The sequence below is a fragment of the Rhynchophorus ferrugineus genome, unplaced genomic scaffold, assembly GCF_030347505.1.
Source record: "Rhynchophorus ferrugineus isolate W39M unplaced genomic scaffold, kcgeb_rfMv2 rfM3, whole genome shotgun sequence".
NCBI lineage: Eukaryota > Metazoa > Arthropoda > Insecta > Coleoptera > Curculionidae > Rhynchophorus > Rhynchophorus ferrugineus.
In genome coordinates, this window is record NW_027472582.1 from 19,801,212 (window position 1) to 19,814,703 (window position 13,492).

Consider the following 13,492-nt stretch of genomic DNA (forward strand, 5'->3'; position numbering starts at 1 on the left):
ATCATTAAACCAACCTAACTGAACGAACCAAGTATTAGGAACTATAAAACACATTTTTTTTTTGGAAAAACTAGTTTTTTTTTCAATATAATTCCCTTCAAGGGTGATACACTGATTATAGCGACCCTCCTACTTTTCGACACCACTTTTGTAGTATGATTTGTCCTTTGCTTCAAAATAGGCCTCAGTTTCGGCGATCATCTCCTCATTCGATGAAAATTTCTTCCCAGCGAGCATTCTTTTGAGATCTGAGAACAGGAAATAGCCACTGGGTTCCAGATCTGAAGAATACGGTGGACCAGGAAACAATTCGAAGTCCAATTCATGGATTTTTGCCATCGTTTTCGCTGACTTGTGACACGGTGCATTGTCTTAGTGAAGCAGCACTTTCTTTTATTTTAAATGCGGCCGTTTTTCGGCGATTTCGTCCTTCAAATGGTCCAATAACGCTATGTAATAGTCGCTGTTGATGGTCCTTCCTTTTTCAAGGTAGTTTCAATAGTGAGAATTGTTCCATGTACATCCCAAAATACAGGCGCTATAACCTTTCCAGCCGACTGTTGCGTGGGACGCTTTAGAGTGGGTTTATCATCTGCAGTCCACTCGGATGACTGTCGATTGGACTTCGGCGTGAAATGATGGAGCCATGTTTCATCCATTGTCACATATCGACGCAAAAACTCGGGTTTATTACGCTTGATCATATTCAAACACTGCTCTGAATCATCAACTCGTCGTTGTTTTGGTCAAAAGTAAGCTCGCGCGGCACCCCCTTTGCACAGAGCTTTCCCATACCCAAATCTTTTGAGGGTTAGGGCTAACTAAAAACATATGGATTTAATTCTAGTAGCGCCATCTATGTGTCTGGCCGGGGACTTTTTAATTGACCTGTTATTATGATCATTTTTTTATGTTAAAAACATTTGGCACTGGCAAAAAATAAAATCGCATTTTCAGTCAATTAGTGATAACCATTTTCCTTTCTTTAGGTTTTTTTTATCAAATGTGTTTACATTTGTCTGGAAACAGTTTATTCATCAACTGCTAAGCTGTTTGAAAGATATTTAAAAGTTTGAACTGGGTTTTACTCCAATATGTCCAGCAATAAATTGAATTTGGACTCCCATATTCCTCTAAGCCGTTCTTAGTCAATTACACCAAATTCGTTTTTTTAAATCGCTTGGACCAAAGTATTTTCTAAAAGTGTTTGTTCGGTTTTGCCAGCTGATTTCCAGAATTAGCATCTGTATTCACTGACCAATGCTAAGTGTCAAACTGTTCTATGCAATAAAATATAAAATTTAACGGTTAGCTTAGACTGTTTAGATTAATATTTCGCATTTTCACCAATAGATATTGCCGATCAATATACGTATAAACACCTAGCAATATATTTTATAAGAAAAGTTACACAAATTTTAAATCTGTGCTTTTTAGGGCAATCATATGCTATTATATTCCCTAGTTGTAATATTTTACTAGTAAAAATATCTACCATTACATATTTTGATGATTTAATGATGTTATTAGAAATAGATAACAGGAAGAACCATAAGGTAATTTTTTTATTAAACTCTTAAAACGTCAACAATCTGCCCGTGGGCAATAAGTATTATTATATGATTTCCGTTATATAATATAACCATCCTGACATGTAGAAGATCACTTCAGTAAGTGATCTGCTATACAACTTATAATCTAAATCTTATTCTAGATACTATTCTAACTTATTTTAAAGTCTACCCTAACTTATTCTAAAAACTATTCTAACTTAATCTAGAGATTATTAAACCTCACTCCATGTGTCTATTAATCAGTTCCTATGGTAGTGTGCGTTTGAGCCTACGCACTTCACTGTCATCGCTCACATTTAACTCTTTGGCTAGTGCATGGGAATGCACTAATAGTCTTTCAAGGTACTTCGCACTAATACTTCAAATCACACTAGTTATTGGTTCTAAGGGTATATCGCGCTGAATCAGTTTGTTGGACACGTTATATGGGGCATCGACGATGACTCGCAACATTTTATTCTTGAACTTCTGGAGAATATCTATGTTAGATTTGCTAGTAGTACCCCACAGTTTAATCATATGTCCAAATGGGCTTAAGTATTGACTTATACAGTAAAACATTGTTATATTCTGATAATTTAGATTTACGCCCTATCAGCCAATACATTTGGTTTAGTTTAAACCCAAGCTGTTTGCGTTTTGTCACTATATGTTTGCATTATGTTTGCAAAATGCATTCCAAGATATTTAACGTTGTCTGCTTGCGGAAGTTCATGATTATTCAATTTTACTAAGGGACCTTTGCTTTTATACGCCACGTTTTCAACCACAATTCGACTTTGTTAAAATGAAGTTGGAGGTTTCTTGCGGGCCAGGTAATAAGTCATCGAAATATATAGCTCAAAAATATGTATCAATCAGTCTTTTTTCAAAAATGCAAATTAAGGAGTAAAATTTTCGAGAATTTTTATTTTTTCTCATCAATATAAAGAAGTCTATAGCTGGTGCTTATGGGATACCTTCAAAAATGGATGGAGAGGCAGCTTTAGTGAACCAACTTATTATAAGTGATGCCAAGGACATCGAAGACATATAACGCGACAAAAAGTCAAAATTGTATACCCAATAATACCCAGAAACAGAAGCTGAAATCTTACGATACTATCATAGAGGTCGCTACAGATTGATATTGTTGCTTTTATGTCCAGCATTGAAAGCATTATATGGTGTTATAGCAATATCTTATTATATTTTCAAGTCTAATAAAACAGTAAAACAAACGGATGGATGTCTTGGTCGCTTCGTACAATGATCAATCTATACAATGTGCAATTTGCCCAAAAATTGGAAAAAGTATACTTTGAATCACAATGTATAAGCAGTTTTTTTACAATAAACCCTCAATATTGAAAAACCCACGGAAGCAAAGTTGAAAACATATTAAAATACATGGAAAATCTAAAGTGAACGAACAACAGAATAACTCTTTAAAAATGTAAATTTTTACTTTCAGTATCTTCAGAAAGAACCGTCAAAAGAAAGTTAAATTAAATTTATAAAATAAACAGTGAAAACTGAACGGTAGCTAATAAGGTCGGTCTTCAGTTAATTTACCATTTACTGGCGAGAATCCCTACCAGATGTGGGTGGTCCAACATTAAATTAAGATGAGTTGCTAAAAGTGTCATTTACAGTTTTTACAAACCGACCCGGGCTGTCGCCACAACTTGCCAGTCCACTTCGTTTTTTTTGCTAGTTATTTTTAACAGGATAACATTTGATCCGAGGTCGATATAATTACATCAAAAAGCAAACGTTAAATCGAAAAATGTATTTTAATTGCCAGGTAATTTAGCGACTATTCGTAATATATAATTGCTTTATTGATTGCTTTCAATTTTTATGATATCTCTTGATTAGATTTCTATTATTTGCTTTTACACATGGTTATGTCGCCCGCAAAGCGTCAATTATATTATTCGAATTTTATACATAATAGATTTCACAGGTCATCGATCTTATTAACTAATATATTAAATATAAGAGGATAATTATACGCATTAAATTAGTCATTAGTATTATTAAATAAAAATGTATATTTCTATAAAATATGCACTTACCATTATCTAAAAGTATTCCTATCAACAAAAAATTGTCATCTTGTAAATTTCACTTAAATATCTAGATAACAAGTATCAAGTGACTGACGAGTTTTTCAAAACACACTTTACATAAAATCAAAATTACTTTTCACCTAGCATAATCAATTTAAATTTCATTATTTTTTCTTTTCATTCGTTAAGCTTGACATCTTTAAATTACTAAAAAATAGATAAATTACCCTTTAAGCCGTGAAAATCGGAGCAATTTTCCCATAAAAGTAATCTGTTGGTGGTCTTTTTTATTATTACTTTGAAAATCTTCATTGCATTATCTATGTATATTCAAATATAAAGTATTACCAATATTATTAATTTATATTATTCTTTTATTAGGGTTTTAGTCATCACCCCAACTTAGATTTCGTACATATAATACATTATATTAAATATTATCTACATTTTGTGTTTGTCAGTTGCCAACTCAGAGATTATCCAAGAAAACAACCCGTCTGATCGGTGACTAACGTAATTAAGGTGATTATTCCTTGTTTGATTTTACATCATTACCTATGGACACAAGTATAAAATACGTTTAGTCCCTGCAAGATTCGAATATTTGTCTATCCAAGTACATATTATTTTTCATATCTTAATGTTAGATAACCAGATATATTCTGTATAGTATCTCTGATAAGTAAATCCTTATAATGATTGCATTAATAAGTAGTAATAGTAATAAAAACAATAAGTACATGTTAAGTTATGAGATTGTTGAGTAATTGAAAATTTTCGACAACTACTTAAAGATATTTTTATGATTTATAATTTCGACAACTAAGGATATACGCGATAGTGGCGCTTCAAGCGGATGTTTTTCTCTCTATGAGCTCCATTTTTATTTTAGTAAACACGTAAAAGGGTTTGGGCTTTTTACGCTATATTTTCAATAATCCTTTCGAAGCGAAGAAATGAATTCCCTGGTAAATTATGGTAGTGATGATAACAGCGACGAATCGGGCGAAGATCAGTTTCCGGTAATTGTATATAAATATTTGTGTAATTCGATATTTGTTCTATATCGATTTGATTAATGCACTTTCATGTTCATGCAGTAATTTTAGAAACATGCTTAAATTATAAAGTTGGCATCCTAAATTTATACATATAGTGTTTACGACAAATTATACTCGGTATATTTATTAAGGTTAAGCGTTGGCTTCTGATATTGATCAATCACTATACTTTCATTATATCTTTACATAATAATTTTGTAAAATAATTAATATGCCCTTTTGCAAAATGTTAGTTCGATGAACGTCAAATCTTTGACAGGAGATGCCCGGCCGCGAGAAAGTTGCAGTCTCTAAGAATTATCGAAAAACAGGCAGTCAAGAGGATAATTATGAAGAAGTTGGAATGGATATGAGTGAGGTAATAATGCATTAATAGTAGCGAACATATCGTTTTGTATAAAGAAATATTTCATAAAATCTACCATTCTTAAATCAAGCACTTGAGCCAAATGATCCTGTCATAACTTGAATGTTCTATAACACCTCATTTTGGTTCAAGTGCATGTTAATGTTCACGTCTTGTACTAATTTTGTAAAAAGTATTTTTTCTGAATTATTTAAATTGTGAAAGAGAATCTATTGATATTAACATTATCTGTTAATTATATTTAAAAGACGTAAAGACCTTGTATCACGAGCTGTCTCATCAATGACTCAAGTGCTAAGATGAACCAACGAGAACAAACATCATCTTGGTAAGTATTATTAGGGTTTTTAAATTAAATGGTGAATGAATTTTAAAGTATAATGAAAGTCCTAACAGGTAAATGTATGATTTTTAATTATTTTTGTAATCTATATACATTTGTTTTATAGCAGTTTCCTAAAAGTTTTCACATGCCTAGAGATTTACAGCTTATTACACCATTTTATTGAATACTTATAATAATTGGGTATTTGATAAAAATTATTGGTTTGTCACATTCTTATAATCTTACTTTTTACAATTAAGAAATTTTATTTTAATTTTTAATGTAATCTCCATCATCCAATAAATAAATATTAAATTATATATAAAGGTGTGAACATGATAAGGTCTTTAATTAATGAACATATTTTTACTAAGCTCTAAATACTTTTTACAGCATATAATAGAATAAATGAGAATTACGTTTTTCCCAAATTATGATTTTTAAGAATGCAACTTGATATTGATTTTTAAAGTAAATTTTTAAATAAATATATAAATGATTCATAACTGTCCAGAGTACTGTTTTATTAGTACTGTTTTAAATTGAATAATTTCTTAATCACCATTGTTAAATAGATATGTCTAATTTGCTACAATGAAATATAAAATATAATTCCCCAGTTCTAAAGTAATCAAAACATTTATATTATTATTTTTGACTACATTTTTTAAGGTACATAAATGTATTTAATATAAAATTATATTTATTATTTCATGGAAAGTGCTAAAAAACGACAGATTTGCTGTTAGTTATTTAATTTATAAAAAAAACAATTTGCATATTTGAATGTTGTAAGTTGTTGAAAGGACAGTATATTTCTTGATCTTTACACTTATTAAAATTAAAAGTTAGATCAAGAAAATTTGTCTGAGTAAAACACGAATAGAATTTAAATCGGCACTATTTTTTCTACAGGAATCCAGTGATTCAGATAAGCAAATGACAAATAGAAGACATTTAAACGACAAGAACGGCTGCCGAGATGATCGTACAGGAAAAAAATCTAGAGAATCGCCATCAAATAGAAGTCCCAGTAAAAGTCCAAAGTACAAACGAGATGATGAAGAACGTAGAAGCAGTAGATCGGAAGATCGCTATAGCAAAAATGATGAGAAATATCGAAGCAAGAGGGATAGTAGGGAAGATGATAGGAGCTCTAAAGATGACGATAGAGTAAGGGACAGGGATAGGCATAGAGAAGATAGAAAAGACGGGAGGCGAGATGAAAGGTTTGTGTTTTTTATGAAGTCTTACATGATTGTATAATTTTGTCAATTAGGTACAGCCGCGACGACAGACACAACCGAGATCGAAGAGACAGAGATCGAAAAAGGAGCAGGAGTAGGGATAGAAGACGATCCAGATCTCCAAGAAGATCAAGGTCTCCTCGACGATCTAGGTCAGGTTCGAGGGATAGAGGGTCTTCCAGAGGTTTTAGACGCGATAGAATGAACAGAATGAATAGAATGGATAAATCAGGTCAGTGATTAAATTTAAAATCTAAATGTTTTGGCATCTAATCTTAATATTTAATAGGAGTTGAATTTAAATCTGATCATTATACAGTTACACAAGGAAATAATGGTAACACTGGAGGTGGATCAGGTGACAGATTCTTTATGCCCGGAATAACAGGTAATTTTTTAATTAACAGTTGTACAAGTTGTCTTGAAAGAAAGTTTATATTTGGTGGATTGATTTGAAAGAAAAATAAGTTGACAAAATGTATGTTGATTAAATTATACAATTTGAAAATTTACAACTAATAGTATCCAAATGGAAACAATAAAATAGGATTTTAATAAAGGGGTTTCTGGTTTTTAACTAACGGGAGTTTTACATTATTATGCGTTCAGTAAGGTGAAAATGGACTTGATTTACGAAGTTAAGCGAATTACTGCATCCATGAGATACAGCTTTAAGTGTGTGCAAAATGTAGTCTAGTGATTATTTACATACATTAAAGGCGCGCCTTCGAATTTAAAGATAACTATCGCACTGAACAGACTTATATAACACTTCCCACACTTGCTCTATCGAATTTTTGCTTTTGCAATGTTATATCGGTCTCTTCAAAGTATTAAATACATTCTCGAATGAGAGCTGGATTTATGTTTAAAGCACATGTGGGACAAGTGACAAAAACTTTGAATATTATAGAATTTGCATTGTTTGTGTAAAATTCACAAGGACACTATTCTCGTATATATATTCTGTATTAGATCTTGATCTCGTTTTATAAGATGATGAATTTTGAAAAAAATTGATACAACCTACTTCCACGTCGCCCACATTTAGCTGTTTTGTTCAGTGTATTGTGGTCTTCGAAAATATTTTATAAATATTTATACGTTTGCACTTTGGATCACACTGTTATGGGTTTCAGTGGGATATCGCGTTGAATTAGCTGACTGAGAAAAAAACCTCGACCGAAAATACTCAGCAGAGGCTAAAATTGGACGGAATTTTTATATGGAGCAAGAGAAAACAGACATTAAACCTGCCTATAGTACTTATTGGTACAAAAGGTGTTCTTTTGTTCTATATGTTACGTCGTGTGACGCTAGTAATTCCATTACACCCATATAGCGTTGTCCCTTGATTATTTTTCAGTGGTGGCAATGTTCATTTTTAAGCATTCGTTTAGTATAGAAGATGACAGATGACAATTTTGTTAGTGCCTTGGTAGATTCAACATGTTATACTACTTATTTTAAACATAATAATATAAACTTTCTTTTGGGATACTTTGAATATTAGGGTTGTTACAACACATGTAATAAGTTTAATTTAAATAGGCCGATTTCGAGATCAAATTGAAAAAAGAAAACAATTGTGGCAAAAAGCCAAAGATGTCGATTTTGTTCCATCAATTACCACACCAGGTTCGTCTAGCATTGGGGCTCCAACAGCAGTAGCAGGAAGCAAGGCAGCTAAAGTTTATGAAGCTACTACTTTTGCTGATGGTAATAAACTTAATTAAACATTCAATGCTTTATTACTATTTATTGAAACGTCTTAGATAAAACATCAAATAAATTCAAGAGGCTCATGGGTATTAGGGATACAGGACCAAGCAATTTACCAACAAAGAGCAATGACGTGTTGAAGAAACAAGAAGAAATGTTCAGTTCCATGGAAGCACAGTATGAAGTTGCTAGAACAGCTACTCATACAATGAGAGGTGTTGGGTTAGGGTTTGGCAGTTTCCAAAGATAATGTGCTCTTATATATAAACTAAAATTATAATAATTCTTACATAAAGTTTAATCGAAATGTACATATACTTCAAATGCGGTTAATACAATTGACGTCAGACACCACACATTTTTTTATCGTAATGATACTTTAGAATGTGATTTTTTTTCCTAAGCATTAGGTTTATTTTGCGTAACATTATGGAGAAACAGTTTAGTTTAGCACAACGATTTCGTTGATATGAATAACCTTTGATTTAACATTAGATAGTTTCTTTAAGGGTTATTCTAAATAGATCTTGCATAAACTTTCAGTTACTTTAAGTATACTTGGCTTGTGATTTTTTGATATTGTAATAATCAGTGTTATATAAAATTATGGAAAGCATGTTTGTACGGTTTTTAGCACTAATGCTTATAATACATACCTATGTTCATATTATCTAACATTGGTTCATTTGCATCAGAATTTAAATGTTTGTACAACTATTTTTGATTGTAATAAATACGCTTAGTTATTTAAATAGGTGTTTTGATTTAAACAACAAGAAGGGAAACTAGAGATATATTACCATAAATTTTATTAATATATACACTTATATTTGGTTAGCGATATATATACAAATATGAAATAAATTAAACTGTATCTGGAGGAGAAGCAGTACCGCCTTCAGGTTTACTTTCTAATGAAAATGGTGGTATTCTGCAATCAAAAGTGTAGCCATCTTCTCTTTCCATTCTAAATGTCCCCCTAACAAATAAGTTAATCTCTATTATTCAGTTACTAATTACATTTTTATTATTATTACCACATATGTCCACTAGGGGCTTGCAAACTAACATGACTACTGTACTGGAACGCGGGTAAGGTTTTGGTTAAGGCTGGTTCCTGCCCTACAACACCTCTTCCTAAAAAATAAACAAATAATACTAAGCGCATCCACCAAAATACTAAATAAAATTTGAAGTTACCTCTCACTGTTTCTAACGTTCCAGATAGTGAAAATATTCTCCAATGTCTTTCTCTTAGCTGTACACTAAGATTTCCTAAATTTTCTAATCTTATACAGTAACGCCACTAAAACAACTTTGCTAGACATGTATTATCCTAGGAATAAATATATTTACCCAATAGACGGAATTTGCATGACTTTCTCGACATCCCATATAAAATGGTATAACAGTTACTCTTATATTTTCAGTTGTTTCTTTATGAACATCTGAAAGTTCTAACCAAGGGTGATTTTTATTCTGCCAAGCTTTTAATGTATCTTGAGCAATAAATGGTGGATCTGAAATGTGTGTTTAAATTAATATATATTGATTTGAAATAAAAATTTATTCTTAGATACCTCCATTTTGATTTTGAGCCAAAAATTTATCAAATAGTTCATGATGTAGTGGAGTTTTTTCTGCACTCACATAAGGTATAATATCTTCATGTGCTACATAATCTAATCCAGGAATGGCATAAAGACTTCTGGAAGACTCTTGATTTCCAAGAAATGTTACTGCTTCAGTCTGTGCTCTCTAAAGTAAATATATATATATCTTACATTACATGCATTTTATAATTATTATTATTTACTATAAATGGACAATCCCTTTGATCAATTAAAACTTGATAAAATGTATGAGTTCTTCCTCTCACTTCTCTACCAACACCTGCATTAGGCTCTTCGTCTCCTTCTCTATGCTGGGGCAGATCTCTATTAATTTACAAGTATTTATTTATACATTACAAGACTAAATTTACTTTTTACCGATCATAAACTCTTGCAAGCCATGGAAATAATATTACTCCACGATATCCAAAAACCCTATGCAAAATTAATTGTCCGGTATCATATTTCCCTGCAACTTTTGGTGTCTCAAGACGTCCAACTTCTGCTAATCTATCATAGTAATTAGGGATAAAATTAAATTAAAGTGAAATTGCAATGCTAAATAATTCTCACCTTGCAAAATTTCTCTTTGAGACTATAATTCTCAATGACAATGGAAGAAGTTTTTGTTGTAAAGAAGTTGATATAAATTCCATATTTCATTTTTTTTGCGCACTTATATTTTGTTTCATTTCTTATCTTAAAAAAATATAAAATTACGATAAATCAAAAACTGATTTATTTATACGGCGAATTTATGGAGTTCTGTGATCGAAAATAATGAATATATTTAGTTTTCTTGATTTTGACTAATGAAAACAGTTGTGACAAAGTTGACGTTTTGACAAAAATTCTTTTAAATTGTATAATCTTGTTATTGTTTTTTTCCTAAAGGTACGTAATACGTACATTAAGTACATACGTTTTAAATAGAACCTTATATTTAATCTGTGCTGAATCCTATTGAACTGAAATTGCAAGGTAGGAGCATTCTATATTTTTATATATGATAATCTTTTGTTCGCAGTTTTTGTTCTTTAATATTTCGATCGCATTAAATCTATTTATACTATTAAGCTCCTATGTCACTGTTCAAAAACAGCTGATTAACAACAATAGTGACGTTATTGTATAAAATTGTAAACCATCAAATAAATAAATATATAATGTTAAATCAGTTGAAAATCTCAAAAACATGAATCCCTTAAATACCTATCGTACTAGTTCTTTCGAATATTATTCCAAAATACAAATATAAACCATTGTTCATTCATCTTTGTAAGTAAATACATTTATGTAAAATTGTAATTATTATTATTATACTTTATAGGTTCTATACATTTTATATTAATATATTTGATAAAAATAAGAATTATGCCTGAAAATTTGGAACTTCAGCAACTGGTGGATGATGAGGCTGATGAGGAAAAATTTAATAAAACTAAATTTAAATATCGAAAATACCCGTATCTTGGATTGATTTTGGCTACATTAAGTGCTGTATTTTTTTCATTGTGTTCAGTAATAGTTAAATGGATGGCAGATGTGAATCCTATGGCTCTTGCGGCCTACAGATTTTTGGGAGTATTATTACCAACTATTCCAATTATGATATACAACCAAAAACCATGTTTTCCAAAAGGAAAAAGGATCATGCTTATATTACGTTCATTTACAGGAACTACTGCCTTGATGTTAAGTTTTTATGCATTTCGTCATATGCCCTTAAGTGATGCTTCTGTAATAGTATTCTCAGTACCAGTTTTTACAGCTGTTTTTGCTAGGATGTTCTTGAAAGAGCCTTGTGGTTGGTTTAATATTTTTTCTGTGATTGTTACATTAATAGGTGTTATTTTAATAACTAGACCTCCTATAATATTTGGTAATACTATAGAATCTTTAGGTGATAATGGTCAGACACCTGAAATATGGGGTGCAGTAGCGGCCTTTAGTTCAACTTTATTTGGAGCTAATGCTTTTGTAATTCTGAGAGCACTAAAGGATGTTCATTTCTCTGTCATAATGACAAATTTTGGGGCCTTTGCTTTTATTCAGTGCCTCATAGTAACATATTTTATAGGTGCTCTTTGTTTGCCAGTTTGTGGCTTGGACAGATATCTCATTGTAGCCTTAGCAATTTTTAGTTTTTTAGGTCAGATTCTGTTAACTGTGGCATTACAGCTGGAACAAGCAGGTCCAGTAGCAATAGCTCGTAGTACTGATATTGTATACGCCTTTATTTGGCAAGTGTTATTTTTTGAAGAAATACCAAATAGGTTTTCTGTAATAGGAGCTATTTTAGTTATGAGTTCCGTTATATTAACTGGACTGAGAAAATGGATACTAGCGTTACCACGTGAAACTTTAATGAGGCAAAGGTTAAGTTTTTTAACTAAGTAGCTTTCTGAATGCTGATGTAATTTGGCCTTGATTTTGTCATATTTACTAACATGAAATTGCTATTATTTCGATATATTAAAGTATTTTGCTATTAGTAAAGAATCTTTTTTTCTGTGCAAACATACATAATCACATTAAACGCTTATTTACATCTTAAAATATATAACTTGTATATATCTATATGAGACGTAAACTTGTGTATTATAGTTGATAAAACTTCCAGAACTACTTTAAATTGCTGATGATGAATATTGATAGACTTTACAACTCTTGTAAGCAGCTTCTACAATTGGTATTATTTTATTTATAGATATATTTAAGAGGACTATGTAATTAATAATACAATTTTGTATGTATTCAATTAAAAAAATTTCCTACAAGTAGCGGGTCTAGGAATTTAGATTTTAATATGTAACTGTAGCTAGTCATTGGATCTTGAAGTGTTTGGGTTTTTACTTAATTTATTATTCATTAATGTAAGTTTATGCAAGGCCAGTAGAAACAAATGTGATCGGACCAAAAATTTGTTCTAGCTTTGTAATACTACCATTTTTTGTTTTAGTAAAAATAAAAGACATATGTTTGCCTTTTATTTGTTGAATTATTGATTAAATATTTCTCAGTGTTTAATGGTTAATGTTTTAATAATACATGTTAAAATAATTCAATTTTAATTTTATCGCTGATATTTTCTTTTTGTTTTCCAAAGTGAATGTATTTATCTCAGTTTAAAACATTTATCATTGATATACATGCATTTTAATCGATGACGATTTTTGTCACTTTTCTGTTAAAATCATAATTCCGTCAATGTAGAACTAAGATTTTTGGGTGGAAAAAACCAAGTGATTTTCAAAAGTTTTTGCAGCCATCTTTACACTATTAGCTATACTGAAGAGAATATCTATAGTATTGCGTCAATTCATTATTGATCAATTCTATTGTAATTTTTTGCTCCAATCGCATTACTTGTTAGTAGTAAAATGTTAGTTGGGAGTCGAATTCATAGTTTCGCTAAGTTGGATAATTCATAGTTTCGCTAGTTGGCAATAATTTTCATTTTAACGGCCTGTAATAACTTGTTTTAAAACAGATTCGATTTCATTTAGAAGCGATTCGTAAAAGGAAA

At 30.8% G+C, this 13,492-nt stretch overlaps 3 protein-coding genes across 8 annotated transcripts; 2 read left to right on the forward strand and 1 right to left on the reverse strand.

Annotated features, from left to right (window-relative positions):
• Nucleotides 1–4,475: 4,475 nt before the first annotated feature.
• LOC143194062 (uncharacterized) lies at nucleotides 4,476–9,102 on the forward strand. 6 transcript variants are annotated; one of them, XM_076400625.1, is made up of 8 exons: nucleotides 4,508–4,650; nucleotides 4,923–5,047; nucleotides 5,305–5,384; nucleotides 6,297–6,610; nucleotides 6,661–6,860; nucleotides 6,918–7,016; nucleotides 8,180–8,347; nucleotides 8,404–9,102. In XM_076400625.1, the coding sequence occupies exons 4-8, from the start codon at nucleotides 6,321–6,323 to the stop codon at nucleotides 8,598–8,600; spliced, it is 954 nt and encodes a 317-aa protein (XP_076256740.1). In that variant the 5' UTR covers nucleotides 4,508–4,650; nucleotides 4,923–5,047; nucleotides 5,305–5,384; nucleotides 6,297–6,320; the 3' UTR covers nucleotides 8,601–9,102. The 6 variants fall into 6 exon arrangements, with proteins under 6 accessions (XP_076256737.1, XP_076256736.1, XP_076256739.1 ...); XM_076400626.1 differs by having other exon boundaries at nucleotides 4,627–4,650; nucleotides 4,949–5,047; XM_076400622.1 differs by lacking the exon at nucleotides 5,305–5,384 and having other exon boundaries at nucleotides 4,476–4,650; nucleotides 4,949–5,047; nucleotides 6,948–7,016.
• Nucleotides 9,103–9,127: 25 nt separating this feature from the next.
• POLDIP2 (DNA polymerase delta interacting protein 2) lies at nucleotides 9,128–10,817 on the reverse strand. The gene is made up of 8 exons (XM_076400628.1): nucleotides 10,537–10,817; nucleotides 10,342–10,473; nucleotides 10,167–10,287; nucleotides 9,931–10,108; nucleotides 9,707–9,870; nucleotides 9,551–9,656; nucleotides 9,388–9,487; nucleotides 9,128–9,329 (listed from the first exon to the last, which is right to left on the reverse strand). Exons 1-8 carry the CDS (start codon nucleotides 10,617–10,619, stop codon nucleotides 9,215–9,217), a joined length of 999 nt encoding a protein of 332 aa, XP_076256743.1. The 5' UTR covers nucleotides 10,620–10,817; the 3' UTR covers nucleotides 9,128–9,214.
• A 233-nt stretch (nucleotides 10,818–11,050) lies between these two features.
• On the forward strand, nucleotides 11,051–12,955 carry LOC143194064 (solute carrier family 35 member G1). Its single transcript, XM_076400627.1, has 2 exons — nucleotides 11,051–11,241; nucleotides 11,294–12,955. The coding sequence occupies exon 2, from the start codon at nucleotides 11,338–11,340 to the stop codon at nucleotides 12,361–12,363; it is 1,026 nt and encodes a 341-aa protein (XP_076256742.1). The 5' UTR covers nucleotides 11,051–11,241; nucleotides 11,294–11,337; the 3' UTR covers nucleotides 12,364–12,955.
• Nucleotides 12,956–13,492: the final 537 nt, after the last annotated feature.